This window comes from Cucurbita pepo, chromosome 9, assembly GCF_057944985.1.
Source record: "Cucurbita pepo subsp. pepo isolate OVF chromosome 9, ASM5794498v1, whole genome shotgun sequence".
Taxonomy (NCBI): Eukaryota; Viridiplantae; Streptophyta; class Magnoliopsida; order Cucurbitales; family Cucurbitaceae; genus Cucurbita; species Cucurbita pepo.
Genome location: NC_141806.1, coordinates 392,458 through 419,569, shown reverse-complemented (window position 1 = coordinate 419,569; position 27,112 = coordinate 392,458). Strand labels below are relative to the sequence as shown.

Genomic DNA, 27,112 nt, shown 5'->3' with positions numbered 1-27,112 from the left:
TGCGCAGATCCACTTGGTTTCAGATTATGGATTTGGGTGTCAAAAAAAGTGACTTTTTTGCCCCTTTATTTCTCTCTCTCTAGATTAAGCTTGCACGAATGGTTCCCTCGTAGCCATTATCCTATTGCTTTCTGATGATGATATCTCAACCTCTTCCTTGGCCTCATTTACTTTTTATTTATTTTATTTATTTATTTATTTATTTTATTTATTTATTTTTGCCTTTTGATTGACAGCTAACTTTTTAACTTCTTTTTTATTACTTTCATCTAAATTATTATTATTATTTTTGGTGTTTTCCTTTTATTTTCTCCAGCACCTTGTTGCTTGAGAGGTAAAATGTTTCACTTTTTAATATCAATAAACACCCCCTTTGCATTTGAATTTTAGTGCCTATGCCCTAGCCTTTTTATATATATCAAGTCGTTAAAGCATATGATAAGGTCAATCAGTTTGGTCGGCAAGGAATTGTATATAACCTTCTACATATAAAACGTGCGTACGATGAGTTCATTTGTAATGTAGCTATAAATGGGCCGAGACCCATCTTCATTTTTTTAGGTGGGTTCGTGCATGTGTGGATTCATTTATAACCTAGCCACAAATGGGCCTCGACCCAAGCTCTTTTTTGTGCATGTATCTAAAGTATTCGTATATCTAACTTAATAACATTGACATACTCAAGCTAGTTTTGCAAAGTGTCGTGACGATTTTTCTAGTATCATGATGTTGTACTTGTAATTACTTTATAAACTGAATAGACTAATTGGTTAGCAAATAATAAGAATAACCATAGTGATAGAGACTAACATATGTAAAAGAATGATTTGACCTTCACTTTCTGTTACTTTTACAAACAAATAAAATAGAATATTAATGAGCATTTAAAAATATATTTTTAATCATTTATGTAGAAATAAAGGAGAAAAATTAAAAGGAATAGTTTTATTAAAAAAATATATATTCGTTTTTAAAAAGAATATATTCCCATTCATTTCCTCAATGGATTTTGTCTAAAAAGTTGGAAAAGGATGAGCACATAAATAATAAAAAAATAACAAAAGTAGAGAATTATTCCACCTTTAGGGCTTTCCCAAGGTTTACACGTGTGGTAAGTTAAAAATAAATAATAAAAAGTAACATGGAAAAAGAAAAAAAAAAAACTAGTCGTGGGGCCCACCAAGAGAGTGGAACTGTTGGATATTTTCCTCAAAACTGACCCCTTTTATGGGGTGGCTGAGTGTATTTTTGGCCCCACAATGCAAAACCTAAACCAGCATACCACATGTTTGAGTTATAACATTTAAAAGTGACATATATATATATATATATAAATATGTGTATTACATTATTTTATATTATATGCTTTTTTCAGAAAAGATAATACTGTGATTATTAAAAATGAATAATATTTCTAAATAAATGTTTTTAAAATTATTTATATTTAAATAAAAAAAAGCAAAGGTATAAAAAAAAACTATAGCCTGAGAACATTATTGTAATTCGATTAAACATGTAAAGTTAATTATCTGTGTTTCAGAAAATTACATATTTTTGTCATTTTGAAAATTATTATTATGGACCAAGATTACATGAGCAACACGCATCCCAAATGGGCCCAACAAAGAGTGGCCTGTTGTAGACATAAGCACATAAGTCCATTGGGCCCCAAACAAGCATACCCGAAATTCCAACAAACAAACATGCTTTGACCCGACCCGTAACCGACCGCTTTTCTCTCCTAGAAATCATCGTCGCCGTACCCAAGATCATCCTCCACCCTCTCCGCCGCGTCCTCGGCGATCTTGTCCTCCAAGTATTCGACGCCTTCTCCCAAGGCCAATCCACCTAAGACTCCGGCCGCGGCACCGATAGCCAATCCGGTCCCCATCCCGTACTTGCTCTTCTTCTCCTCTGGATGCCCGTAAACCTGATCGCCATACGCTGGCTGCCCGTAACTCGGCTGCCCGTACGAAGGCTGCCCGTAATTCGATTGGCCATACGGCGCCGGTGCATTATACCCGCCATAGGGGTATCCGGACGGTGGGGCCGTCGAATAGTAAGGATCGTGAGGAGCAGAGTACGGAGCGGCATAGGGCTGCGGCGGTGGCGGAGCAGAAAAATCCCTGTTCGTACCTGGCGGTGGGACCCCATACGGCGGCGCGTAGTAAGAATCGGAGGGTCGGTAACGTGGTTCTCGAACCGTTACTTTAACTTCGATCTTCCCTTGTGGCCTGCCGGATGGCCGTTTCAATTGGAGAGTCCGCTGAGATCGTTCACCGAGGCCAACATCGTCGACGACCTCAGAGAGGTGAAGCTTGGCGGAGCCGATTAGCGGCTTGGTGTCTTCGTCACCGGAGACGACGTGGACCACGTCGATGTAAAGCGTAGTGTCTTCAATCGGCGATGAGAATGGAATGACTAACGTTTCGTCCCAGTACGGCGACGTGTCGCCTTCGGCATCGACCTTCGTCGACGATTTACTCTTCGGATCAATCCAAACGACGGCGTACGGTTTCAGGCCACCGTAACGCCAATTGATGTTCTTAAGATCTTTAGCGGACAGGATTTTCACTTCCACTTCGTAGCGAGAGGCCATCGCTGGTGCCGCGGCCGGAAAATGCCGTTCAACGATTAATTGAGAGAAGAGAATCGGATCCTAACGCGTTGCTTCTGGCAAAGACGTTGCTTCAGAGCTTTATAGGGGACACGTAGCCGCTGGACCATGCTGTTACAAAAACTGCCCGTACTTTTATAACTTAATCACGAAAATGCCATGAATGACATGTGGCATGTAGTTAATTCAAAATGACGTTATTCTCCTTTTAGGTATGGAGGCTTCCTGTTCTGGACAAGGGCAATTCTGGGAAGGCAAACAGTTGGGCAAGATGCACGAGGGAAGGCATTCGCTTAATTTCTAAGCAAGCTGACGTCATGGTGGGACCCTTATTAGTAGCTTCTTCTCATCCCTCTTCGTTGTCTAATTCGATGCTGTTCATTATTCTATTTGTTGGTATTCACTATTTTTCATTTTGTCATGTATAAACAAGAGGGTATTATAGTAATTTAAAGAAGAAGCAAAATCAAAGTGTAGATTTTATAATTCAAAAAGAAAAAAAGAAAAAAAGGATGGAGTGGGGCCCACGCGGGATGGACGCGAACGCGAATTTGGAAAATGGACGCGGACACGAAATTGTGCCAATCGTAGCCTTGAATTCAATCTAGAATACCGAATGTGTCCCTTTCAAAGCATGCATGCTTTTACTTTTTAGTTTCTTCCCTCTACTTCTTGTCACCAAAGGAGAAAAAGATCTTACGTGTTGGACTATAAATCCTATGAATTATAATTAATTAAAATAGCGTTTACGAGTTTAATATACGATCTGAGCTTGTAGAGTTGCGAACCGCTCAGCTAATTCCTTTCCTCTCCTCCTTCGGCTCGAATAGGCTAACTCGATGAAATTCCCAATATCAGTGGAACCAAGTTGGATCTATTGTCTATAGATATTCAAATAAAAATTTGGAGGCAATGAAAATCACGAATCACTCCACCAATTACTCGTATTCTTTAAGGTCAATATTGGTTATATCTCTTTTTTTCGTACTATCAATATTTATTTGCTTTATAAATTTTTTATTTTGCATCAAAACCTAATCCTCAAAATATGTATAATAAATAAGTCATTAATAATTAACTCTGGATTATTTTTAGAGGAGACTTAGATGAATATTAAATGAATGAATGTATTTCCTACCGATTAAAATAAATAGTTCTCGTATTAAATTATTTGTACTTTTAGTCGAACTTTGTTAATTTGATGTAGAGAATATGCCATGCTTCAAAAAATTTAATAATAATGAGAATGAGAATATAACCAAACTTTACCTTTGCAGAAGATATATTATTCTCCTAAATAATTAAGAATCAATGTCCTATATAGGAATCATGGAAATAATTTAGAATATTCTCATTCACAATTATAAATAAAATAAAAAAGAGACATTAAAGACTTCCATAATCATTAAATAAGAGGTGGTTGGAGACTACCCAAACTATTAGGTAGGGAATTAGAATTAAAATCCTAATTTATTTCAATTTTTTCTTTTAATTTATATATTTTTTAACATTTTTTTTCTTCCATTAAACTATTTATTTCATTACATTAAATTGGTTGAATTATATTCATTTTCACTTTAGAATATAGAAATTGAATATGTAAAGTTATTCCGAAAATTAAAATCTAATCTCTGTAATTCTAAAAATTAGAATTAATATTTTTTTATTTGTTAAAATCATTCTAAAAACTTCCTAAAATTTTAAAAATTATAAATTATTCATGAGGTTTTATCGAGCCATAATTATATATAATTTTTTTTAATATGATAAGACTAAATTTCAACCTTTATCGTAATTTAACTTAAAAAAAAAAAAAAAAAAACTTTTATATATATTTTATTGGTTTAGAAAAATCTATCATAAAAGGAACGAAGCCCATCGGTTAGGGATGCCCTTACACAACCAAGAGGAACTGGGCCTCCATGAATCAGGTAAGCCCATTCGACAGTCCATTATCCAACACGACGTTATTGGGCCTTTTGCCTTCGGCCCATCAACTAATGGGAACCAGTGGCATTTTTGAAAATAAACAGCAATTATGCTTTACATTGCAAAAGTGAAACCCTAGGTTACCGCCCCCAAAACCTTATTTCTGAACCCGGTCCTCTTATTGCCGCCGCACGCAACCCCTATAAATTTAAAACCCTTAACCAGCGTCCTTTACTTCGTCCCCGCGCTCTGTTGTTCTAAAACCCTAGTGGAAACTATCCTTCGGCGCTCGCTCTTTCGGTCACTGAAATGAGACCTCCTCGAGGTACGTACGAGAAACAAGTAGAGGTTTTACTCTTTTTGTCTACGATTGTTCGTTTGTTTTTGGATTTTGAAAAAGATCCGTTGAATACAATGGAGAAGAATGTTTGTAACTTCATGTATTGTTGGTCTGTTTTGTTTTGCTAGTTGAGCGCGTATGAGCTTTTCCATTCTTACTACTTACTGAACTACTATAAAATATCGTTTACTGCTTGGTCGATTGTTTGCTCCAGCTCTTTAGTTTACTCTGTTTTCTTGGAGTTGTCTAGCTTTCGTGTTCTTTTAATATCTTGATTTTTTTAAATATTTCGAAGCGTGTGTTTCACTTTGCACGAGTCGTTTAATTTTAATAAGTTTGATATGTGCAGGCCGCGGTGGTGGTGGTGGATTTAGAGGAAGGGGTGATGGAGGCAGGGGTGGTAGAGGCAGAGGTGGCGGTGGCAGTGGAGGTAGAGGTTTCGGTGGAGGCAGAGGTATGGCAAGCCGCGGTGGCGGTCGCGGAGGTGGAAGAGGTCGCGGTGGAGGAAGAGGAGGTGGTATGAAGGGTGGAAGCAAAGTTGTCGTTGAACCCCACAGACACGAAGGTATTTTCATTGCCAAGGGTAAAGAAGATGCTCTTGTCACTAAGAACATGGTCTCTGGTGAATCCGTGTACAATGAGAAGAGAATATCCGTACAGGTGATCCACGTCAAACAGTATTATGGCCCTTTAAATGCCTTACGCCTTAATATTTTTTAGTTTCAAGAACTTCGATGACTAGTGTTTGATATACTGTTCTGTGATGATTTCTAGTTAGCATTATAATGTCCGAATAGGTGGTGAATGTTAATATTTTTGTTACTCGAATCATTTATACATCGACCATTGTTACTTCAATGGCCGCGTAAGTATATAGCTGTGTTCGCTAGTTGCCTTTAAGCTGTATGCATAGCTAATTGAATTATATGTTCTGCCCTTCCAGAATGAAGATGGAACAAAAATTGAATACAGAGTTTGGAACCCATTCAGGTCCAAGTTGGCTGCTGCCGTTCTTGGTGGTGTTGATGACATATGGATTGTAAGTGCTACCGCCTCATATTTGGTGTTCTAGTCTTTTATGTGTTACTCCTCGTTTTCAAACTTTTTAATGTGTAAACGTACGTTCTGTAGAAACCTGGTGCTCGAGTGCTGTATCTTGGTGCTGCTTCAGGAACAACTGTGTCTCACGTCTCAGATGTTGTTGGACCTGTAAGTAGTTATTTAAGGAGTATCTTCAGTAATTTTCATGAAGTAAAGGGTTATTAACAATTGTTGCTGCTTTGATTTGCAGTCTGGTATAGTGTATGCCGTTGAATTCTCCCATAGAAGTGGTAGAGATTTAGTCAACATGGCTAAGAAGCGTACTAATGTTATTCCCATCATTGAAGATGCCAGACATCCAGCCAAGTACCGAATGTTGGTTGGTATGGTGGATGTTATCTTTTCGGATGTTGCTCAGCCAGACCAGGTTCGTATCTCTTCTTTTTATGTGTTATCATTGTATGTGAACAACATCAACATAGCTGAAATTTGATGTCGTAGTTCCTTTGTTTATATAATAAATAGAATCTATCTGTTGTTTCTTTTACCTTACTTTTTAACACCTTTTGATGCAATTTTATCATTTTAATCTTCATGCCTTTTTATCCTTCAATTATTTAGCATATGACGAATTGCTCGGATTCCCCTTCAAGACTTCTTGAATGATGCAAAATTCGAGTTTCTGATGCTCTAAAAAACTTTCTTTTTAATTTTTATTTTCGTTTGTTTTCTTTTTCTAAATTGCATCGTTCTTCCACTCCTTGTGGTTGGAGTTCTCAATTTCATTTCTTCATTTTTCTATTACCCACGGAATGTTTTTGTCACCATATTTTTCCCTTCATTGATTTAAACATAGTTATTGCATTCACTTCAATTTCACTTCTACCTCTTTTTTGTTTAGTAGAGAAGGCTGTGACCGTTGCTGATACTTGAAATCAAAGTGCTCTGTTTTTGTATTTTTATTTATATTTGGAGTTTTTGTAGTGCTCTTGTTGCGATACTTCTTAATCAATATATTATATTATCTCTATATGCCGACCTACCCAATGATAATCTCTATGGTGTGTAAGCTTTGGGAAATGAGTTGTAATGTGACGGTGCTGCAAATTTTAAGCTTTCAATTCACATAATTTTCACTTAATAATTTATTTCTTGCTTCTGGTTATCCTGCAGGTATATTTTCCTCCGTACATAGTTCTTATCATACTTTTTACCTTTTAGGCTCTTCCTCTTTTCTTAGCATGTGATGAACTACTCGGATTCCCCTTCAAGACTTCTTGAATGATGCACAAACCGAGTTTCTGATGTGTCCTAGAATTTCCTATTTTCTAAAACCCTTCATCAGTTCGACTTTTTTTGTCTTCTTGCTTGGCTAATTAATTCTTTGAACCTACGAACTTGTCTACATCTTGATTCTTACATTGACCTCTTTACTTTTTTCAACGCAGGCAAGAATTTTGGCCCTTAATGCATCCTATTTTCTAAAAGCCGGTGGCCATTTTGTCATATCAATCAAGGTGAGTGAATGAATTGCCCTTTTTTTTAAAAGCGAAACATGGCGTAATCCATGAACAGAAAATGATATATTTCATATTGAACTTTGCAGGCCAACTGTATCGACTCAACCGTTCCAGCAGAGGCAGTGTTTGCAAGTGAAGTGAACAAGCTAAAGGCAGACCAGTTCAAACCCACAGAGCAAGTGACTCTTGAACCATTCGAGCGAGACCATGCTTGTGTTGTTGGTATCTATCGAGCACCAAAGAAGCAGAAGCCTGCTGCTTAGACAGTGAAGCGAACAACCAGGGTTTTGTTTTCTTATGGATGATTTATAGATAGCTCATAGCTGTAGTTTATCCATGTTTCTTATTTGATGATGATGTCTTGTAGCCAATTACTTTTAAAATACAATGTGAGTGAACGCTTATGTTTCTGATAATTTTGGTGATTATTTAAGTACTGAATTTGCTACCTTTTCTCTCCCTTTTTTGTACATTCTTGTATTCCTAGATTAAATTACAAGTTTGGTCTATGGTTTTTTAAACGTTATTTTTAGTTCTGGTTGGATGAATTTATTATAACAATAGCAATCAAATTTATAATTTATCACTCTCTAAATTTTTTTGAACGGTAAAGATGTACTAATTACTGTCTTTTAAATTTTGTGCAAGTATTCATAAATCATCTATGTCGATTAAATATATTTTTATTATTTTAAAAACAATTTTTTTTTTATTTAAAAATAATTGAACTTAGATAATCTACCGAAAACAAAGCTTGATAATTGATCTTATTGTTGAGTATTATACATTACTAGAGATGTAGGAAAATTTTCCACCTAATTTTTAATCAAATTTATTTCTTTTTAATATCATTCTGTCCCCTATGCTTGAATTTTATTTTTACAAGGAGTGTATGATGGAATACTGTTCTATACTCTATATTTTTATTTTTAAAAGCTTCATAATTAATTATTTTCATAAATAAAAAATATTCTCCTGCCACTATAAATCATTAGACAATTGTTTTGGTTTTAATGGAAGTAAAAAAAAAAAAAAAAAAAAAAAAAAAAAAAACTCTTCTTTACGTCTCATTTATAATTAATTTAGAGAAAAAAAAAAGGAATTACTTTTCCTGTTAAAGAAACAAATTCCCAAAATTCTATCAACGGTCATTCTCTCCGTAAAGGAAAATATTTATGGTTCCAAGTAATAATGTACTCAAACCAAGGGTATTAATGTAAAAGCACTGGAAAAGAAAAGTTACCGTTGGAGACGCGTTGCCGATATTTAAGTAGGGTCCCGTTCAAGGACTTCTTACTTTTGCAACGAACTAAAAACTCGAAAAAACTGCTACAAAATTTTCCAGTAGAAATTTAAGAAAGTCGAGAGGAAGATCAAGGGATTTCTCGCAAGTGGTAGTCGAATCTTCTTAATTGTGAGTTTCTCCCTGAACTCTGCTACTTGAGGCATATTTTTCTTCCTTTTACCTTGAAATTTCAAATATCAATTTCTCTCGTATGTCGAATCTTCTCTGTTTGATTTCTGTATGTTCCCGAGTTTAACTGTGAAACTGATGAACAGCAAGAAATTGACGAGAAGTGATAAACAAGATTTTAGGGTTTCTTTTGGACGAAGTTTTTCTGTTCCTGTAAATTTATTATTCTTTACTTTACCAATGTCGTCCACGGATGATGAAATGAAATGAAAAACTTGAGTAATTTCATTAATGTAAATAGGGAATGTCGTCCACGGAGGATGAAATGAAATGAAAAACTTGAGTAATTTCATTAATGTAAATAGGGCTTGTTCTGTATGTACTTTTTTCTTCCTGTGGGAAATATCTGATTCTCTGTTTTTGAGATTGCGAAGCAAGGATTTTCATACCTAATTGAGAATGAAAATTAAAAACAGGTGAAACATTACCCTTAGGCAATTTTCATGCATGATCGGCTGATTTTCATTTCGTAACCTTGAATTATGTACCGATTTATATAGGATATTCAATTTGTTTCTCTGTTACTTGAGTCCTTGAGTCCTTGAGTCCTTGTGCTTTTATTTCAAGGGGTCAACATGTAGCATGTAAGCCCTTTGCCTTGATTTCATCGTTAAATTTCAAACTCGGTTCGATTCTTCCATTCGCAGGATATAATATACATTTCTGCAGCATCAACAACATGGCAATGACATTGCAAAATGGCGGTGTTCTTCAGGATGAGAATCACAATGTTCACTATAATGGTTGGAGTTAAAGCCTTCTTTGGATCATTCTAAACCTATTTTTGTAATCTTGTTTAACATTGTTATTTGCATCACAGGACCCTCCGTTGCAGGGAAGGCTAATGCCATGAATTCACAAAGAAAAAGTGGGGTTAGTGGGCGAAAGCCCCTTGGCGATCTATCAAATTCAAGAACGCCAGTCCTAAACCAGTCATTAAAATGGCAGAACACAAAGAATCTCACGTTCATTGATGAAGAAAACTGTGTAGGAAAAAAGAAAAACATACTGAAGGGCTCTGAGAGAATACAGAAGGGTACTCGAAAAGTCCTTTCAGATATTTCAAATTCTGGAAAGCCAAACCTTCAAGAGGCCTCAAAGAAGAAGCAGAACCTGAAGTTGAGCACTGTAAGAGAAGAATTGATCCATCAGGAGCGCTTCCTGCACAATCATCAAGAGTGCATTAAATCAAGAAATTGCGCTGTGGAGAAGGATCAATTTCTAAGCATCGTTGGACTTGGTATGGTCATAAAGTCTTGACATCTATCTAGAAAGTCCATGTTTATTTGTTATTTCTTGTGGTTTTTTTGTTCTTATCTTTTGTTTTTGTTGTCATTTAGATCTCCCCAAGGAGGTGAAGATGGATAGAAAGGTCAGTTTTTGAATCTTTTCCTTCTTAGTTTTGTATAGAGCAAAAACATGACCCAGATGCAATTTTTTGGTTGCAGCCTGATAGTCCATTGAAGCTCAAGGAGATGGCGGAATTGGAGATTTTCGATCGATCTCCGAAGAAGTTGTGTCTATTTGGAAGGGGAAGGCTTGACTCATCACCGCCTTGCAAGTCCCCAAAATCACCTTCAGTGGATACCTTTTCACTCTGGAAGGACAGTGACAGTATTAATTTCACGTTGATAAAGACCCCATAAGCCGCGCCCCCCTCTGAGCTTTCATCTGGAATGGGAAGGTTGGTGGCAAACGTTCACTGCTTTGATTGAGATGAAGATTATAGAATTCTCTCTATGGATGCTTATTAATTTTGGAAAGATTGTAGATTTTAGGAAATATTGTATTTGAAATGTTTTTGTTCTGTGTTTTGATTGAGATGAAGAAGATTATCATCATCTCAAATATTCTTTCTTGATGAAGGTCATCTGGAAAGATTGTAATGGAACATGATCTTTGTTTTTGATTGAGATGAAGGCTGTTTTCATCTTATAGATTCTAATATATATGTTCCTTTTGGCTTAGTTCTGTACACAACACTTGGCAGTTCTGAAATTTTGTTGTGTGTTTTGACTGAGATGAAGAAATTCTAATGGAACTTTAATCTCATCTGGAAAGATTGTAATGGAATTTTCGATCCAAGGTACGTACAACAAGGTAGGTACATATAATCAACTGTGCTATGAATGAAGATTGTGTTGATATAGGTAATCCATTTATTAAGAGCACCAAACGTCGAACAATTCAATTACACCCATATGATAGCATTTGAAGTTAAAGATGATGTTTTTTTAACTGATGTTCAACAATCCCAAAATGACATCTTTAGAACAGAACTATTTATTTATTGTGGGGTTTCAAAAGACATTCTAATGGTGTGCGGAGTAGTAGGACTAGAAATTCTGAATGAATCCCGCTTTCACTTTTTCTATTGTGACTTTCTTTTTTTGCGGGTTTGAACATTCTTGATTGAGCTTAACATAGGGATGGGGAGCGAGTCCTTGACCTACGACGTTACTCCTTTTCCCGATTCAAATAGGTATTAGAGCCTAAAATTATCAAGAAATCTCGCTTTCACTTTTTCTATTGAGATTCTTTTTGCGGGTTTGAACATACTTGATTAAGCTCACACAACGTTACGCTTTTTCTCAATTCAAATCAACATTAGAGCCTGAAATTTTGAAGAAATCCCGCATTCACTTTTTCTATTGTGATTTTTTTTTTTTTTTTTTTTTTTTTTTTTTTTTTTTTTTTTTTTTGGTTTGAACATACTTCATTGAGCTCACACAGAGATAGGAAGCAGAGTCTTGCCCAACAACGTTACACCTTTGCCCATCGGCATTACAGCTTTGAGGAATTCATTTGAGATTCATCTCGAGTTTGATTCATCCTTTCTTTAAATTCAGATGCTTCACTATCTTCATTTGTGGCTGTGTTTCAAAATTAGGCAAATGGGAAGCAGGCCAGGCCCATTGGGCCATTTTAGGAAGCCCACAGATCAAAATTGCCAGGCCCATTGGGCTATTTTAGGAAGCCCACTTGATCAAAATTGTAAAGATGATGATCATCATCAATCACGCACGATCAACGGTGGAAAGGGTTGCAAGTACAGTAGATTTGGCAACGCTGAATCGCTTACTAGCCAAACCTCATCTCCCTCCTCTCGGCTTGCACTTCGCGGCCTCCCGGTAAGCTTCTGACTTCAAACTACTCCGAAGAAATGGTAGTTTCTCTAAGACTACCTTCGCTCTCCTCTTTGCTTTCCCCAGCCTCTCCTTTCACTTTTTCCAGGCGAGCTCTGGGAATTTCATGGCGGCAGCAACGCCCGTTCCGGTTGCCTCTGCTTGCTCCTGGATTCTCGGTGCGAAGCTCGTCTACCGGGACGGAAATTCATGTCGACAACTCGAAGAATCGAGTTCCGGAAGGGGCTATCACGCCTCGGTCACAGGACTTCAATGCTTGGTATTTGGATATTATTGCTAACGCTGAGCTCGCGGATTATGGCCCTGTTCGAGGTACCATGGTTATTCGTCCCTATGGTTACGCCATATGGGAAGCAATACAGGTGGTGGAATCTATAATATGTGTTTATTTTGACTGGAATGTTCGTGCTGTGTATTTCAGCTTTTCTTGTGTGTGTAATCGGATGATGAATTCTGTTGTAGGAATATCTGAATGTTAAGTTCAAGGAGACTGGTCACGAGAATATGTACTTTCCGCAGGTGTGGCTCTGGGGTATTTAAGAGTGCTAATGTGAATTGTGTATATGCTGAAAATGTAAATGATGGAATCTCTGATTTTTGCTCCAGTTTATACCATACTCATTCATTGAGAAGGAAGCGAGTCATGTCGAGGGGTTTAGTCCGGAGTTAGCTCTTGTAACCATTGGAGGAGGGAAAGAACTTGAAGAGAAGCTTGTGGTACGTAGACTTAGCAAAGCTATTGGTCCGCCCTTTTCCAGTTTTTCACCTTATTATATCTTGATGTTGATACGTTGCATTGACTAAATTGGAAATGGATATTAATCCTCAATAAACGGTGACCTGAGGTTTGGTTTTGATTGTTGGGTTGCCTGAGGCTTTGGCAGGTTCGACCTACGAGTGAAACTATTGTGAATCACATGTTTACACAGTGGATTCATAGTCACCGTGATCTTCCCTTGATGATTAATCAGGTTAGATGATTTGCCACATTGTGAGAAGATTTTAGTTATCTTCGGCTTTTATGTTATCCTTATTCATTACCTGTTCTTTTGTGTATTTGGTGTAGTGGGCGAATGTTACTAGATGGGAGATGCGGACGAAGCCCTTTGTAAGAACTCTTGAATTTCTGTGGCAGGAGGGTCATACTGCTCATGCCAGTCCAGAAGAGGCAGAAAAAGAGGTATATCTGATGCATCCAATACTACTTTGTTGCTTCCTTTTTTTCTAATCATATATATCCTTTTCAGTAAGGAATTTGATGCTGCATTGCAGGCTATTCAGATGATTGACATATATACAAAATTTGCTTACGAGCAAGCGGCAATACCTGTTATTGCAGGTCGAAAATCAAAGGTGGAGACATTTGCTGGTGCAGACAAGACCTATACAATAGAGGCCATGATGGGGGATCGAAAAGCACTTCAGGCAGGAACCAGCCACAACCTTGGGCAAAACTTTTCTCGTGCTTTTGGAACACAGGTATTTTGGCAAATCATTGAAATTTCTTCCGACTTAAATACACTTGGTAATTGCTATAATAGTCGTTGAGATATATTTTTGTTATTTCATTGTTGCACATGCACCATTGTTGTTCCTATTGTACTTTGGTGATGTGGAAACCCTAGCCATGTGAATCTAAGAACCCTCACAAGCGCATGGATATCAAACCCTTAGTTCACAAATTAAAAATTCCCAAATCTAATTGATTTCATTCCGAATGGTTGCAACTCTTGGGAATTTGATCTAACATCTTTATTGAAGAATAAAACCTTTAGATCACTCCAAGGGAAAGTAAGATCTCGATTACTTTGTTGATTGAATATCTCAAGGCAAAAACACTTTCCAAGTATAATTTACAAAGATAACATACATGGCTTTATATAACCTAAAAATGAAAACCCTTAACCTTCCACGAGGCATTTCAAGAGTAACTTTCATACTTTACGGCCATTATTAGCCCCTATGTAAATTTAACTTAATATAAATAAAAAGTCTTAAAAATACATTAAAGAAACATCATAACTCTAGATTATCGTCCACTCAAAATGTGTAATCATCTAAAAATAAATGAAGCCCATATTTCTTGAAGTTCATATTGCATAATTGAGATGTCTTAGTTCCATATCATTTGACCTCAATTTGATTTCTATATTTTGTTTTGTTTGTTAAGATGGTTCATAAATGCCCCTTTGAAACATTCAACCAAAACATTATTTGATGTCTGACATACTATATTGCACTGTCAATGTGAATTGAGTTACTGAAACAATTACCTGAGTAGTTCACCGATGAAAATGGACAAAGGCAACATGTATGGCAGACATCATGGGCAATTAGTACACGTTTTGTTGGAGGAATTATTATGACTCATGGAGATGATGGAGGTTTAATGCTTCCACCAAGGCTTGCTCCAATACAGGTATAGATATGAGTCTACAATTTTTATTTTGTTGAGCATTACCATGTTTGCACGGTTTTGAATGAGAGAAAAATGTTGGCAATCCTCTTTTTGACTTTGGCTCTCCCATTCCGGTTGTTATTTTTCTTTTTGTTACTTCGAAAGTAGTTAGCTTTTAGCCACTTGAATTTTCTATTTTATCCATAAATATTTATAGAATCCTAAAAAAAGATGAAGTATATTTAATGACAATATGATATTGAAGTGACTAAAGAATAGGTGCATAACATGGTTGTCATATGTCCTAACTTTTTGAAAACTTGAGAATGGTAGAAAGAACTTCTGATAATGCCGGCATGTTTCAGTTTTTTTCTTTTTTTTGAGGCGACCGGTTGGTTCTAACAAATATCTTTATATGTGCCTTACTTTTATTTAGGTGGTAATCATACCAATCTGGAAGAAAGAAGGTGTTAAAGCAGAAGTTCTTAATGCTGCTGCTTCTGTAGAAGTAAATCTTCGAACGGCAGGAATAAAGGTTAAACTCGATAATTCTGAACAGAGAACTCCAGGATGGAAATTCAATTTCTGGGAGATGAAGGTTGGTGCTTAACTGCATATTTTTTATGATTAAGATCAATGTCTGACAGTTCTATTACCCTCAGGTTAGGACAATATTGTCTGAAAAGCAAACCCTAATGTTCAATTTTTTAACAGACTGGTTATCTGCCAGTAGATATTCGCTTTCTCTGTGCTAATTTCTGTATTTTTTATTATTATTTTCACAACTTAGAATCTAGTTTTAAAAAGAGTATTCTGTAGTGTAGGTTGGTTGGCTACCATTTTTTTTACAGGATGTATGCATGTCTGTTCTTGATAGTTTTGAATGACCCAATTCCCTTTTTAGCTCCATTATTTTCACCTAGATTTTGGCTTCCTCCCTCCTTGTATTTGTTGCTATTAACTTGAAATCAAATGTCTGTAACTAGACTTGGATTTGTAGGGCGTTCCTTTGAGGATTGAGATTGGTCCCAAGGATGTTGCAAATCAAAGTGTGGTTATTTCTAGGAGAGATATTCCTGGAAAGCAAGGGAAAGTTTTTGGGATATCCATGGAACCTTCTATTTTAGAAGCTTATGTGAAAGACACGTTGGATGAAATCCAATCATCTCTTCTGGAACAAGCAAAAACTTTTCGTGACAGGTGCTTTCTTACTTTCATATGTTAGGGATGTTTCTTATTAAGTATATAAATCTACGTTCAGTTACATTTATCCTTTGCGAATTGAAGCAATTGAATGTTGAGTAGCATGCTTCTTGCAAATTGTAGTACAACATTACATACTTAGGTGGTTGAATGTAAATATATTCTGTTGAATTGTGAGGTTCAAGAAAATTGTTCCCATCTTCACCCTCATTTTCTTCCTGTCCCCGTCATTCGCTTCTCCATATTCACCCCCCCCCCCCCCCCCCCTCCCCCCCCCCTCCCGTTTTCACCAAATTCATGTAGTTTCATTATATTTGAAAGGAAAGAAGGTAGGGAATGAATGGTGTGCTTCACAGTTCTCATTTCAATAATTATCGTGGTAATCACATTCTTGATAAAAAATTGACGTCATAAATAGTGGCTTAATGCATTCTCTGCACTTTTTTCATCTAAAACAAACAAAATTTTGGTTAATCTAACAGCACAATTAATTTAACAGGGTATCAGCTCTAAAGCTGTCACGGGACTGAAATGTTTTGTTTATTTTTTTGTGTACTTGATAATTATTTCATCTTAGTATATGAAAAACCTGCATTTCCCGCCCTTTTCATAAGATTTACATTAATTTATTATTGACCTCCTTTTTGCAGTAACGTTGTGGATGTGAGTTCATATAATGAACTTAAAGAGGCGATCTCCCAGGGAAAATGGGCTAGGGGCCCTTGGTCAGCTAGGTATGCTTATTTTCAATTCTTGAGTTTTGTAGATAATGAACGTTGTGGATGTATTTTTGTGCATAATTTTGCTTGCTTCTGTATGGTCTTCTTCATCGTATTTGCAGTGACAAAGATGAGTTGAAAGTTAAAGAAGAAACAGGAGCAACAATTAGGTGCTTTCCTTTTGAACAGCCACAGGGACCTAAAACATGCTTGATGACCGGTAACGCTGCGGAGGAAGTTGCCATTTTTGCAAAGTCTTATTGAGATATAATTTCAACTCGACTTAAAAGGCAGCCAAGTCTTACTCATTTGGCTCTTTAATCACATTGTGTACACTCTCTTTAAGGTCATGCTAAATTCACCGGAAGGGAGCCGCCTCCTCTATCAACTCTTCTGAGGCAAAGGCTAAGCTACCTGGTTAGTATGGCATATATCTTCTGAAGTTGGACGTATTTTGTTCTCTGCCTGCCTAATTCTCTTCTTTGGTGGCTCAATCCTTCATTTTTGAAGCAGTATTTAAGCGATGGATTTATGTATGGATTAACTGTCTCATTAAATTGTGTCTGTTTCATGTTTCATAACATGAGTTTGCTGTTATTTTGTTGAATATTTGACCCTTCAGTAAATTTTTTCTATTTCTTCTGTCCAAGGAAACAACTTTAGTATTCTCACTTGAATTTGGCATTAATGTAATTCCTAGAATTTTTGGATTGAAATCTATTCCTGTACATTGGTTCACTTGAATGGACACAAGAAAAGAGAAAGAACACAAGACCATGAACTTCTTATTGGGGACTTCATGTTTCCAACATGGTTGGTCATCTACAGTAATGAATCAGGTTCTCTCTTTAAATTATGCAATGCATTTCCAGTTTTACATGATAAAGCTAGTGGAGTGAAAATTTAGAGACTGATTGTTAACGCGTTTCACTTTAAAGGTTTCACACATAAGTCGTGTTTGATGTTGTAGCCGAACACGACACGAGGGACCAAGAGGCATCTTGAACAAGTTTGAAGCTTTGAGAAGTGTAAGTTTCTTTTCTTCTAATATCCTTAATACTCCATCATCCTGCTTCCCTTCAATCATGGCAAAGATAGATAAGAAGAGAGTCCAAAAGGTGATGTGATTATAATTAGAATAGAAGGACGCATAAGGAAAAATTAGAAAGAATTTTGCTTGCTAATGAAAATGATACCCACCCACCCACCCACCCACTATCTTGGGGCCCACACTTCCCATTCCCACCACCCAAACTTCCCTATCGCCACCATACACTGTCTACGTGAGTCGGAAAATACTTTTCTAAAATGCCACCTCACAATAGCCATAAAGTTGTTGGATTGGATTACACCCCATTCCCATCCCCACATTATTCCAAAATAAATAGAATGAAATAAATGTTTGCATATATCCTTTAAACTATTGCCATTATTGATTTAATACTTAATAATTGTTTTTTTTTTTTTTTTTTTTATTGAATTTTGTATCTGATTCATAAATCTAGTAGGGAGCTCGAGAATAAGTTTCATGAGTAGTTTCTTCTTTAAGAGTTGATTTAGGGACTTGAACAATAAGATTCCACCACTTCACTAACTCGAGAGGAACTTAGTTCATATTAGATTGTAGATAAATCATTCATTAGCGACTAGAGGTACACTTAACGTGTAAGATATAAGTATATGACATATTTTCTTTTTAACTCAATTGTGATTATGAATAACTTGGGAAAAATTGACTTGCATGTAATGATTATATGCATGAATACTACTGTCATGCAACATATAAATGTCTCTAGGTTTAGAGTAGAGTTAGATAGAATCATTGAATAAAAATTTATTGAATTGGAACCTAAAATTAATAGATTCTTAATATCTCAACTCATAAGAAAATTTAGTTGAAAGAAAATTTTGATAAATTTACCTAAAGTATGTAATTAAATATATTTGGATAAGATTCAAATATATATTACATAGTTTTTAATGTTTGCAAAAATAATAATAAGTTATTTGTGTCAAATACTCTTAAAAAAAATTTCCCTTTTTTAGTAGTTCTTAGTATAAATTTTTGAAAACTTGACCCAGTTCGAAACTATTTTTTTTATTTAGTCCTAAATAATTAAAAGATAGCTGTAAATTTATTCCTACCAATAAAGGTGTGGAATAACTTAGATTTAGTTGGACCATAAAAGATATGATTAATATTTTAAATTTAAGCTTTTATTTAAGTTTTTGATAATTTACTTATAAATTTATAAGGTAATCTTTTTTTTCTTTCTTTTAATTAGTACTTACATTTTTTTAAAAATATTAACTTGATTTTGGGTAATATTTACGTCAAAATTTCTTTGGCTATTCTTTCTCTAGGGATCATCTATGAAAAGTTTAAATGAAAAAATTATGACGATTTACTGGGAAGCATGCTTTGTCAGGAAGTTAAAGTAATCTTAATTGCATTATTATTATTATTATTATTATTATTATTATTGAGAGATTAGAAGGGTTGAAAGATGTGTTCCAAGTTGTTAAAATCATATCTTTTTAATTAATCTCGGCTTCAATTAAACACATTAGAAGTCTCCCTACCACCATAATGCCAAAACAGCCCTTCAAACCACTATTTTGTATGCTTTGTGTATTCCACTATCCTCCCCCACTTCCATACTTTGGTCATCCAAATATGAGTGCAAATAATCATTTCTCAGGCAAAAAATTCAACCCTAAAAGTGTGCATTATTATAATTTATTAACACCCAAGATTTAATTTAATTACCCGTATAACTCGGGCTTCTGTTTGCTCTTTTATATTAATGATTTAGTCCGCTTTTAACTTTTTTTTTTCTTTTCTTTTTAAAAAATAAAATGACATTTGAATGAGAGATTTAAACATCTGATATCTTACTCGATGATATATATACTTCAGGATAAAATCGAGCGGTGGATAATTGAGAATTTGACCCTAAAAAAGATCCTAAGATATGGAGAGAGCAAGGAGGAAGTAGGTGATGGTCTCATGTTATGCTATCCTTTTTGAGAAAATATGCATTACAACATTATAACAACTGTCAAAGATGAGATTTAAATTGCCCTTATTATTTGGCCTTTCAATTTCTTTCTCTCGCTATCACCTTGCTGTGGCTCCGTTCCCACAGCAAAACATTTCCATTTCCATTTTTTATTCTAAAGCTATACTTCTTCCTTCTCTGCAACACTGTGGCGCCTCCCATGGCGATCTCCAAATTCCTCTTTCTCCTTCTTCTTCTCCTTCCCTTTTCTTCTCCTGAGTTTGTTCCCTCTGACATTTTTCTTCTCAGCTGCGGCTCATCCTCCAGTCCCACCTTCTTTAACCGCACCTTCGTCGGCGATTCAGTCAAACCCGCCTCCGACTTTCTCACCGCCGGCCGATCGGTGGCGGTTTCCAACCGAAATCCGCCTCCGGATTCTGAGCCTTTGTATCATACGGCCAGAGTTTTCACCAGCGCCTCAAGCTACAGATTCAACATAAAAAAGAACGGTACTCACTTGGTGCGATTCCATCTTTCGCCATTTTCGGCGCCGGAATTCGCTTTACATTCCGCAAATTTTACTATCTGGGCTAATGGTGCTTTTCTTTGTATCATTTCTCGCGTTAACGATTCTGTGATTAAAGAGTTTATGGTGAGAATTGATACCAATGTGCTTGAAATCGAGTTCAAACCGGTTTCGAGTACACGTTTCGGGTTCGCAAATGCAATCGAGGTATTTTCAGCTCCTAAACAACTCATTACCGATAATGGAGCTAAGCTTGTGGATTCTTATGGAGTTCGAGAATATTATAAACTCACTTCACAAATTTTGGAAACGAAATACAGAATTAACGTTGGGGGTTCTCTGGTGACCCCGTTCAACGACAGCCTATGGAGAACTTGGGTGCCTGACGAGCCTTTTTTGGTATTAAAATCGGCGGCAAAGGTCGCCGCAACTTTTCACGCGCCGAACTATCAGGCCGGTGGCGCTACCAGGGAGGACGCGCCGGACAGCGTTTATATGACATTGCAACAGATGAACAAGGAAAACTCAACTTTGGGTGCAAAATTCAACATCACTTGGAACTTTCCATTGGAATCTAATGACGCGAAGCACTTGATTCGCTTGCATTTCTGTGATATTGTTAGCTCTGCTCTTAATCAGCTGTACTTTAATGTGTATATCAATGGCTATTCTGCATATAGGGATCTGGATTTGTCATCTCTTTCATTTCACCAGCTTTCAACTCCTCTTTATGTTGATTTCATTGTGGATTCTGCTGGTTTTGGGAATATTCAGATAAGTGTTGGACCGTCTGATCTGAGCAGTTCATTGAGATATAATGCGATCTTAAATGGAGCTGAGATCCTGGAAATGGTGAATGCTAAGGATATGTTTTCAGAAGCTGAGAAGAAGAAAAGAAATTTATGGGTTATTGTAGGACCTGCTGTTGGTGGATTTGTTGGTTTATGTTTGGTTGTTGCTGCAATTCTTGCTTTGGCATGCAAGTGGAGGAAGAAGAGGAAGCCGAGGCGGGCCGAGAGTGCAGGTTGGACATCCGTTCAGGCGTATGGAGGAGGCAGTTCTGATAGTAAATTATCAAGGGGATCAACTCTTGCAACATCTTTTGGACCAAATGGATACCACAGCTTGAAGATCCCCTTTGCTGATATTCAATCGGCGACGAACGACTTCGACAAGAGTTTGATCATTGGTTCGGGCGGATTTGGTATGGTTTACAAAGGGGTTCTTAGGGACAATATAAAGGTTGCTGTGAAGAGAGGTGTGCCAGGATCACGTCAGGGCCTGCCTGAATTCCACACTGAGATTGCTATTTTGTCCAAGATTCGACATCACCATCTTGTTTCACTTGTTGGTTACTGTGATGAACAGTCTGAAATGATACTGGTTTATGAATATATGGAGAAAGGTCCATTGAAAAAGCAATTGTATGGCCCGATTGTCTCACCGTTGTCGTGGAAGCAACGACTCGAAATCTGCATTGGTGCAGCCAGAGGTCTTCACTACCTCCACACTGGTTTTGCACAGGGCATCATCCACCGTGATATCAAGTCGACCAACATTTTGCTGGATGAGAACTATGTTGCTAAAGTTGCAGATTTTGGTCTTTCAAGATCCGGGCCTCGTCTCGATGAAACCCATGTTAGTACTGGAGTTAAAGGCAGCTTCGGCTATCTAGATCCCGAGTATTTTCGAAGACAACAACTCACTGATAAGTCGGATGTCTATTCATTTGGAGTAGTTCTCTTTGAAGTTCTTTGTGCTAGGCCTGCTGTTGATCCATTGCTTGCTAGGGAACAAGTAAATCTTGCGGAATGGGCACTGCATTGGCAAAGGAAAGGCATGCTCGAAAAGATTATCGATCCACATTTGGTCGGGCAAATCAATCCGAGTTCATTGAAGAAGTATGGAGAAACAGCAGAAAAATGTTTGGCTGACTATGGTATTGACAGACCAACCATGGGAGATGTGTTATGGAACTTGGAGTATGTTCTTCAACTACAAGTCGGGATACAGACCGAACCATTGGAACCCGTGGACATCGACGACTCCGACTTCCCAACATCCACAGCAATTCATCCTAGCAACTTGAGGAGACATTCAGATGAAAGTACTGGTAATTATTCAGACATAAGTACAACCAAAGTTTTCTCCCAATTGCTTACTAATGATGGAAGATAGATAGCTTTATGATTGATTCTAAAACATAAGAAGCAATCTGAATAGTCATCATTCTCTTTTCTTACACCATATTTTAGAAGTACCTTAGTTACATTTTACTGTAGGAAAATTACAGCCAAGAGGGTTATCTTGGTTTAATGTTGTGAATTCTGTAGTATTGTAAATTTACCTCCAAATTGAAATGAAACTATATATTATGAGTCGAGAACGAGACTTTCTTTATAAGGGTGTGAAAACCTCTCCCTAGCAAACGTGTTTTAAAAATCTTGAGAGAAAGCTTGAAGGGGAAAGTCCAAATAGAGACAATATCTGTTAGCGGTGGGCTTGGACCGTTATAGAAACTAAGTGGTATTTGTTTCTAGAACGGTGTACGAAAAGAGAAAAGAGGTTGAGAGTGGGCATGCGTGAAAGAAGATGAGCTCTTTCTTTATCTTTCTTTTCCATTGGGAATCTTTTGGTTTGTGACCCAAAGTTGATGTTAGCTGTGACAAAACAAAATATTCCAAGTGATATCATCACGAGACCTAAATAAACGAGTAATTTTGTCTTTTAATGTTTACTTTTTTTTTTATTTTTTTTATTTTTTAATTGCTTGGCTCGAGTCTCGTATATTATACAAGTTGTCTAAATTAATAGTGATTTCTAAAATTTAATTTTATCTAAATATTTTAAAATTTCAAATATTACAAAATAAATTTAACAAATCCAAAAAAATATCAGTAGATTAAAGGAAAAGACTAATGAATCCGAGCCCAAATGTTAAGGAAGGCACGAGCACGTGGGACCCACTCGTCCAACTCATTTCAGATAATGGCCTTATTACCCATCATCTCCTCGCAACCCGGCACCGACTGCCACGCGAACTGTGCTTCACCTTTCCATTTCTGTAATTTTTCATATTCTCAAGGGCAATTTCGTAGTTACACCTATTTCTTCAATCATTTTAAAAAGGGCAATTTCGTAATTTTTCCGTAGTTACACCTAAATTTTAAAATACATCTTTTTAAAGTAAAATGATGTATGCATTTATTTACATTTTTTAAAGTATTTTTTAATATAAAAGTTAATTTAGCTTACTTTACACTTTACACTCAAAATATTTATTACATATGGTAATGTCAAATTATCATAAAATATTAAAAAGATCCAAATTATATTTAAAACTTTAAGACCAATAAAATATCGTATGTCAGAGTGGTCATCGTAGTAATTGTAGTTACTGGAGGTAGGCGATAGACACAAAAATAGACGGTGACGATTGTTATCAGAGTAGTCAGTAATTGTAGTGGTGATGATCATTGACACACGGCAGAATAATGAATGACAACCTCACGATAAAATTTAAAAGTGAAATAGGAGGCTATTTTGGTTATTTTAATATATTAGGAAATTAAGAGACATATTAAGTTAAATATTAAAAAAGAATCTAAAATTTGGTTTGTTAAACGTAAACATATTTCTGAGATCCAAGTGATTTTGCAGAGTTGTGAAGAATAATTAAAAGAAAAATGAAATACTTGAAGAATAATCTAAATTCGAATTCGTCTTTTTAGAGTTTAAAGAAAGAAAAGGAGGAATTGGAGAAAGAGATTTCGATTTTCGAGGCGAAAAGATTTTGAAATCAGAGACCGCGAAGAGCAAATCATGGTGTGAAGTGGAGAGATGGCGGTGGTCGAAGGGTTCTTTTGATTTCATTTGAATCCAATTCAATTCTTCGAACTGAGAGACATTGCGAGGCAAGTTTCAGGAGATACCGGTGGTAGATTTAGGGTTAGGATAATTTTGTTTCAAATTCTGTGAGAAGAGGAGGACTAGGTTTACAGTTTAGGGTTTTTGTTTGCGTTTTTCTTGAAAAAATGACTGACGTGATGCTGCATATATACGACGTCACGAATAGCGGATCAGATAAGACCAACAATACAATTGTTAATATCAACAAGATCTTCAAGGATGGAATTGGTCTAGGCGGTATCTTCCATAGCGCTGTTCAGGTTTCCCGCTTTCTCCTCTGTTTTTCTCTTCGTATTTACATGTTAATGTAGACTAAGTATTGATGTTTTCTCTTCGTATTTACATGTTAGTGTCTGCTTAATGATCCAGTAGTTTACTACGTGTTGCTCTGATTTAGGTTGATATTGGCTTTGATGGAGGTAGAGATTTGATACCTACTAAGGATGTAATGTGTTACAGTTCATCTAAGACTTTTGAGAAAGTTTGTTAGTTCTATTTTTCGTGATAGAAATTAGAATTTGTTCTTATCCAGAAGATATTGGACTCTGTGGTTCACTCTAGATTGTGAGATATCGTTATATATTTTATCTCATAAGACGTGTGATATTGTTTGCAATAGATCGTGTAGTAATTTTCTACTTTTCACTCCCATTCTCGCCATGGATAATCATAGATTCTACTCTGACATTCTTGTTACCAATGTCTACTTCAGCAACATTTGGTAGTTTCCAGGATATTTTGTTATTTCATCCGTTTAATTCCTACAGATTATGGCGTTCTTCCATAAGAATTTAGCTATCAAACAATGTGTAGATTTTGCAGTTAAGATTTCTTCATAGAAGCGATGAAATATTATTCTGAAATGAATTTGCAAAGGTGTATGAAGCTTCCACTATTGTACTCTTTGCCAATCACATTCTCCTAACCATATTTCCCTACACAGATTCATGTCTATTATGGTTGACGGGGTGTTAGACTAATTGTGCTATGCACTACAGGTTTATGGAGATGATGAATGGTCTTTTGGGTTTTGTGAGCAAGGAACTGGAGTTTTCAGTTGCCCTTCTGGACAGAATCCGATGTACACATATCGTGAAAGTATTAACCTTGGTAAAACAAACTGTTCAATTTTCAAGGTGAATCAGATTTTAAGGGAACTTAGTAGAGAGTGGCCTGGAAGTTCATATGACTTACTTTCAAGAAACTGTAACCACTTTTGTGATCAGTTCTGTGAAATGCTCAGTGTATCAAAACTTCCAGGTAATGTTATCTGTGTTCATACTATTATGATCTATAATAATAAGATCTTTGTTCTGAGACAATTTCTGTGTGCATTTGAGGCATCAACTAGATTTATTATGCCTGATGTTTTATGGAGATAATGAAAGAAATTCCTTTACGTCTATTAGGTTTCTAAGTTCATGTCAGCATGTTAACCTTCTCTCATTTACAGTATATATTTGAATCATCATGGTTTTAATATAATATTTCTGTTTGTTGTTCTAGTTTGAAATGACATCACTTTTGATGATGAGTGGCTTTTATTGCTAAATAAAGCTCATTAAGCATGTCGATAATAAGTACACTATTGGTCTTTAAGAGATATTGAGGCACGTGCTTTGGGCCTAGTCTGAGGTTCAACTCTGCAGAAAGGCAAACAGAACATTTTAAAACCCCATTAAAATAACAGGCTTCTATTTTACATCTTTGAGCGTGCGCATAACTGAGTTTGGGGCTTATTTGAAACATAGATCTTATCAAATACATCTTCATTTTCTGGCTATTTTAGTTCTCTCTCTGTCTCTTTATTTTTGTTTTCTTTGTACTAAACTAACTGTTATACTCTCTTCGCTGTCATTCTTATTTTTGTCTTTGCATTTCATAAAAGTTGTTACTTTTTCCTAGTCATTTCATCTCCTAATAATTGACTGGTATTGGTTTCCTTTTTCCTTATTTCTCCATATCTTGTGTATAATCTTTGTTACAAGTGATGGAGGTGAGAAAACAGTTTAGACCTGAAAGCATGTAAGGATGTATAATTAAATATTTGAAGCTCTGGACTTTACATTGATGTCATAGGATGAAATAATGGACGTAGACTGGTAGAGACTATTTTCTTTTAAATGGAGTGATTATTTTGGCAAATACTTTAACAAGTGGATGTTGATTATTTTTTGGGAGCAGAAGTCTGATGATGCTTATCCTGTTGTAGGTTGGGTTAATCGGTTTGCCAACGCTGGTGATGCTGCATTGGAAGTAGCTGGAAACACAGCAGTTCGTGTAAGATTTGCGCTTCATCATTTATCGCATAACATTTTACATGTCAAAATGACTCTTTTCTGGAACGAAGCAATATTATGACATCTATATCTTAAGGGGAATTTTACCACTACTTACAATTGCTTAGCCCTTTGCATCTAGGCTTATTTTTGTTACAAGTCTTTCTTTTCTGAAAAGGCAGTACTAATCTTGTTGCTACTAGGTTTGAAGTGTAGGGATGATCGATCCATTGCCCAAGGGTTAATATATGAATGATCTGCATGCAAATATTCCTATGACTTTAGGTGTAACTTCCAACGTCTAAGATTTTGTCGTTTTTGGTATTTATGTTCCTAAGACTCATTACCTAAAGACAGTATTCTTTTTTTTTTAGAGATGAAAATAAGATGTTATTGACATTGTATACTCTATGCGTTGGGTTGGGTTGGGTTGGGTAATTATAACTTGTGTAATGAAATGAACTAAACTTGCTTTGTTGGTTTTGATGGGGTTGTTGCAGTTCAAACAAGCGAAAACAGAGATCATATCGGCCAGCAAAGTGGCTTACCGTTTTATTCTAGGGGCCACAAACAACGTCATATCGCCCACAGAGTCTACAGATGACTCAAATAGAGGTACTTCTAGATTTCAAGCTGCATGGTTTAAGAATCTTATTACCACAGGTGCCAAACCATCGAGTAGTTCAGAAGTAGAGAATGAAGTTGAAGAAGGTGCAGCAGAGCAACAACGCAAAGCAAATGAAGAGACACCAATATTGCTCAATTCACGAGCGCATCAAGACATGTGAAAACATTGTTAGGTAAAAGTGGAAATCTGTGTTGATGATCTTAGGTTCATTTGTTTCTTTAAGTGTAAAATTTCATTTTTATCACTGAGAAATATATAAGTTCTGTGTGCGTTTATAAGTGGGAATCGTGTTTGATGATATTCTGTGCAGAACCCTGCAAGTTGATATTTTATAGATAAATGCAACCCATTTCTTCGCTTCTCAACTGATTTTTATAGCTT

General features: G+C 36.2%; 6 protein-coding genes and 2 non-coding genes across 8 annotated transcripts; 7 read left to right on the top strand and 1 right to left on the bottom strand.

Annotated features, from left to right (window-relative positions):
* Positions 1–1,502: 1,502 nt before the first annotated feature.
* LOC111802416 (uncharacterized) lies at positions 1,503–2,681 on the bottom strand. Its single transcript, XM_023686767.2, has one exon. The coding sequence runs from the start codon at positions 2,597–2,599 to the stop codon at positions 1,742–1,744; it is 858 nt and encodes a 285-aa protein (XP_023542535.2). The 5' UTR covers positions 2,600–2,681; the 3' UTR covers positions 1,503–1,741.
* A 2,030-nt stretch (positions 2,682–4,711) lies between these two features.
* On the top strand, positions 4,712–7,895 carry LOC111802668 (rRNA 2'-O-methyltransferase fibrillarin 1). The gene is made up of 7 exons (XM_023687114.2): positions 4,712–4,871; positions 5,236–5,546; positions 5,830–5,925; positions 6,018–6,095; positions 6,178–6,354; positions 7,376–7,444; positions 7,534–7,895. Exons 1-7 carry the CDS (start codon positions 4,856–4,858, stop codon positions 7,708–7,710), a joined length of 924 nt encoding a protein of 307 aa, XP_023542882.1. The 5' UTR covers positions 4,712–4,855; the 3' UTR covers positions 7,711–7,895.
* On the top strand, positions 6,546–6,617 carry LOC111802788 (small nucleolar RNA snoR60). Its single transcript, XR_002816322.2, has one exon. It is a non-coding gene; the product is annotated as a small nucleolar RNA snoR60 (small nucleolar RNA).
* LOC111802789 (small nucleolar RNA snoR60) lies at positions 7,165–7,236 on the top strand. The gene has a single exon (XR_002816323.1). It is a non-coding gene; the product is annotated as a small nucleolar RNA snoR60 (small nucleolar RNA).
* Positions 7,896–8,725: 830 nt separating the features above from the next.
* Positions 8,726–10,888, top strand: LOC111801991 (uncharacterized). Its single transcript, XM_023686247.2, has 5 exons — positions 8,726–8,861; positions 9,569–9,664; positions 9,742–10,161; positions 10,262–10,293; positions 10,370–10,888. Exons 2-5 carry the CDS (start codon positions 9,601–9,603, stop codon positions 10,565–10,567), a joined length of 714 nt encoding a protein of 237 aa, XP_023542015.1. The 5' UTR covers positions 8,726–8,861; positions 9,569–9,600; the 3' UTR covers positions 10,568–10,888.
* Positions 10,889–11,972: 1,084 nt separating this feature from the next.
* On the top strand, positions 11,973–17,044 carry OVA6 (Class II aaRS and biotin synthetases superfamily protein). The gene is made up of 11 exons (XM_023685712.2): positions 11,973–12,429; positions 12,530–12,586; positions 12,674–12,784; positions 12,952–13,038; positions 13,134–13,247; positions 13,340–13,546; positions 14,349–14,486; positions 14,902–15,063; positions 15,466–15,665; positions 16,319–16,402; positions 16,510–17,044. The coding sequence occupies exons 1-11, from the start codon at positions 12,085–12,087 to the stop codon at positions 16,649–16,651; spliced, it is 1,647 nt and encodes a 548-aa protein (XP_023541480.1). The 5' UTR covers positions 11,973–12,084; the 3' UTR covers positions 16,652–17,044.
* Positions 17,045–19,459: 2,415 nt separating this feature from the next.
* Positions 19,460–22,301, top strand: LOC111801649 (putative receptor-like protein kinase At5g24010). Its single transcript, XM_023685711.2, has one exon. The coding sequence runs from the start codon at positions 19,610–19,612 to the stop codon at positions 22,091–22,093; it is 2,484 nt and encodes an 827-aa protein (XP_023541479.2). The 5' UTR covers positions 19,460–19,609; the 3' UTR covers positions 22,094–22,301.
* A 1,261-nt stretch (positions 22,302–23,562) lies between these two features.
* LOC111801655 (deSI-like protein At4g17486) lies at positions 23,563–27,096 on the top strand. Its single transcript, XM_023685717.2, has 4 exons — positions 23,563–24,084; positions 24,823–25,084; positions 26,037–26,104; positions 26,604–27,096. Exons 1-4 carry the CDS (start codon positions 23,950–23,952, stop codon positions 26,889–26,891), a joined length of 753 nt encoding a protein of 250 aa, XP_023541485.1. The 5' UTR covers positions 23,563–23,949; the 3' UTR covers positions 26,892–27,096.
* Positions 27,097–27,112: the final 16 nt, after the last annotated feature.

What these genes read in the sequence shown, in the direction of transcription:
- LOC111802416 (XM_023686767.2), bottom strand. Translation starts at nt 2,599, where the DNA reads ATGGCCTCTCGCTACGAAGTGGAAGTGAAAATCCTGTCCGCTAAAGAT.
- LOC111801991 (XM_023686247.2), top strand. Translation starts at nt 9,601, where the DNA reads ATGGCAATGACATTGCAAAATGGCGGTGTTCTTCAGGATGAGAATCAC. An exon ending in TCACAATGTTCACTATAATG is followed by an intron (nt 9,665 to 9,741) that starts GTTGGAGTTAAA and finishes TTTGCATCACAG; the next exon opens with GACCCTCCGTTGCAGGGAAG. An exon ending in TCTAAGCATCGTTGGACTTG is followed by an intron (nt 10,162 to 10,261) that starts GTATGGTCATAA and finishes GTTGTCATTTAG; the next exon opens with ATCTCCCCAAGGAGGTGAAG.
- LOC111801655 (XM_023685717.2), top strand. Translation starts at nt 23,950, where the DNA reads ATGACTGACGTGATGCTGCATATATACGACGTCACGAATAGCGGATCA. An exon ending in TCTTCCATAGCGCTGTTCAG is followed by an intron (nt 24,085 to 24,822) that starts GTTTCCCGCTTT and finishes TATGCACTACAG; the next exon opens with GTTTATGGAGATGATGAATG. An exon ending in CTGGAAACACAGCAGTTCGT is followed by an intron (nt 26,105 to 26,603) that starts GTAAGATTTGCG and finishes GGGTTGTTGCAG; the next exon opens with TTCAAACAAGCGAAAACAGA.
- LOC111801649 (XM_023685711.2), top strand. Translation starts at nt 19,610, where the DNA reads ATGGCGATCTCCAAATTCCTCTTTCTCCTTCTTCTTCTCCTTCCCTTT.
- OVA6 (XM_023685712.2), top strand. Translation starts at nt 12,085, where the DNA reads ATGGTAGTTTCTCTAAGACTACCTTCGCTCTCCTCTTTGCTTTCCCCA. An exon ending in AACTTGAAGAGAAGCTTGTG is followed by an intron (nt 12,785 to 12,951) that starts GTACGTAGACTT and finishes AGGCTTTGGCAG; the next exon opens with GTTCGACCTACGAGTGAAAC. An exon ending in TTCCCTTGATGATTAATCAG is followed by an intron (nt 13,039 to 13,133) that starts GTTAGATGATTT and finishes TATTTGGTGTAG; the next exon opens with TGGGCGAATGTTACTAGATG.
- LOC111802668 (XM_023687114.2), top strand. An exon ending in GTGTTGATGACATATGGATT is followed by an intron (nt 5,926 to 6,017) that starts GTAAGTGCTACC and finishes TACGTTCTGTAG; the next exon opens with AAACCTGGTGCTCGAGTGCT. An exon ending in ATTTTGTCATATCAATCAAG is followed by an intron (nt 7,445 to 7,533) that starts GTGAGTGAATGA and finishes TGAACTTTGCAG; the next exon opens with GCCAACTGTATCGACTCAAC.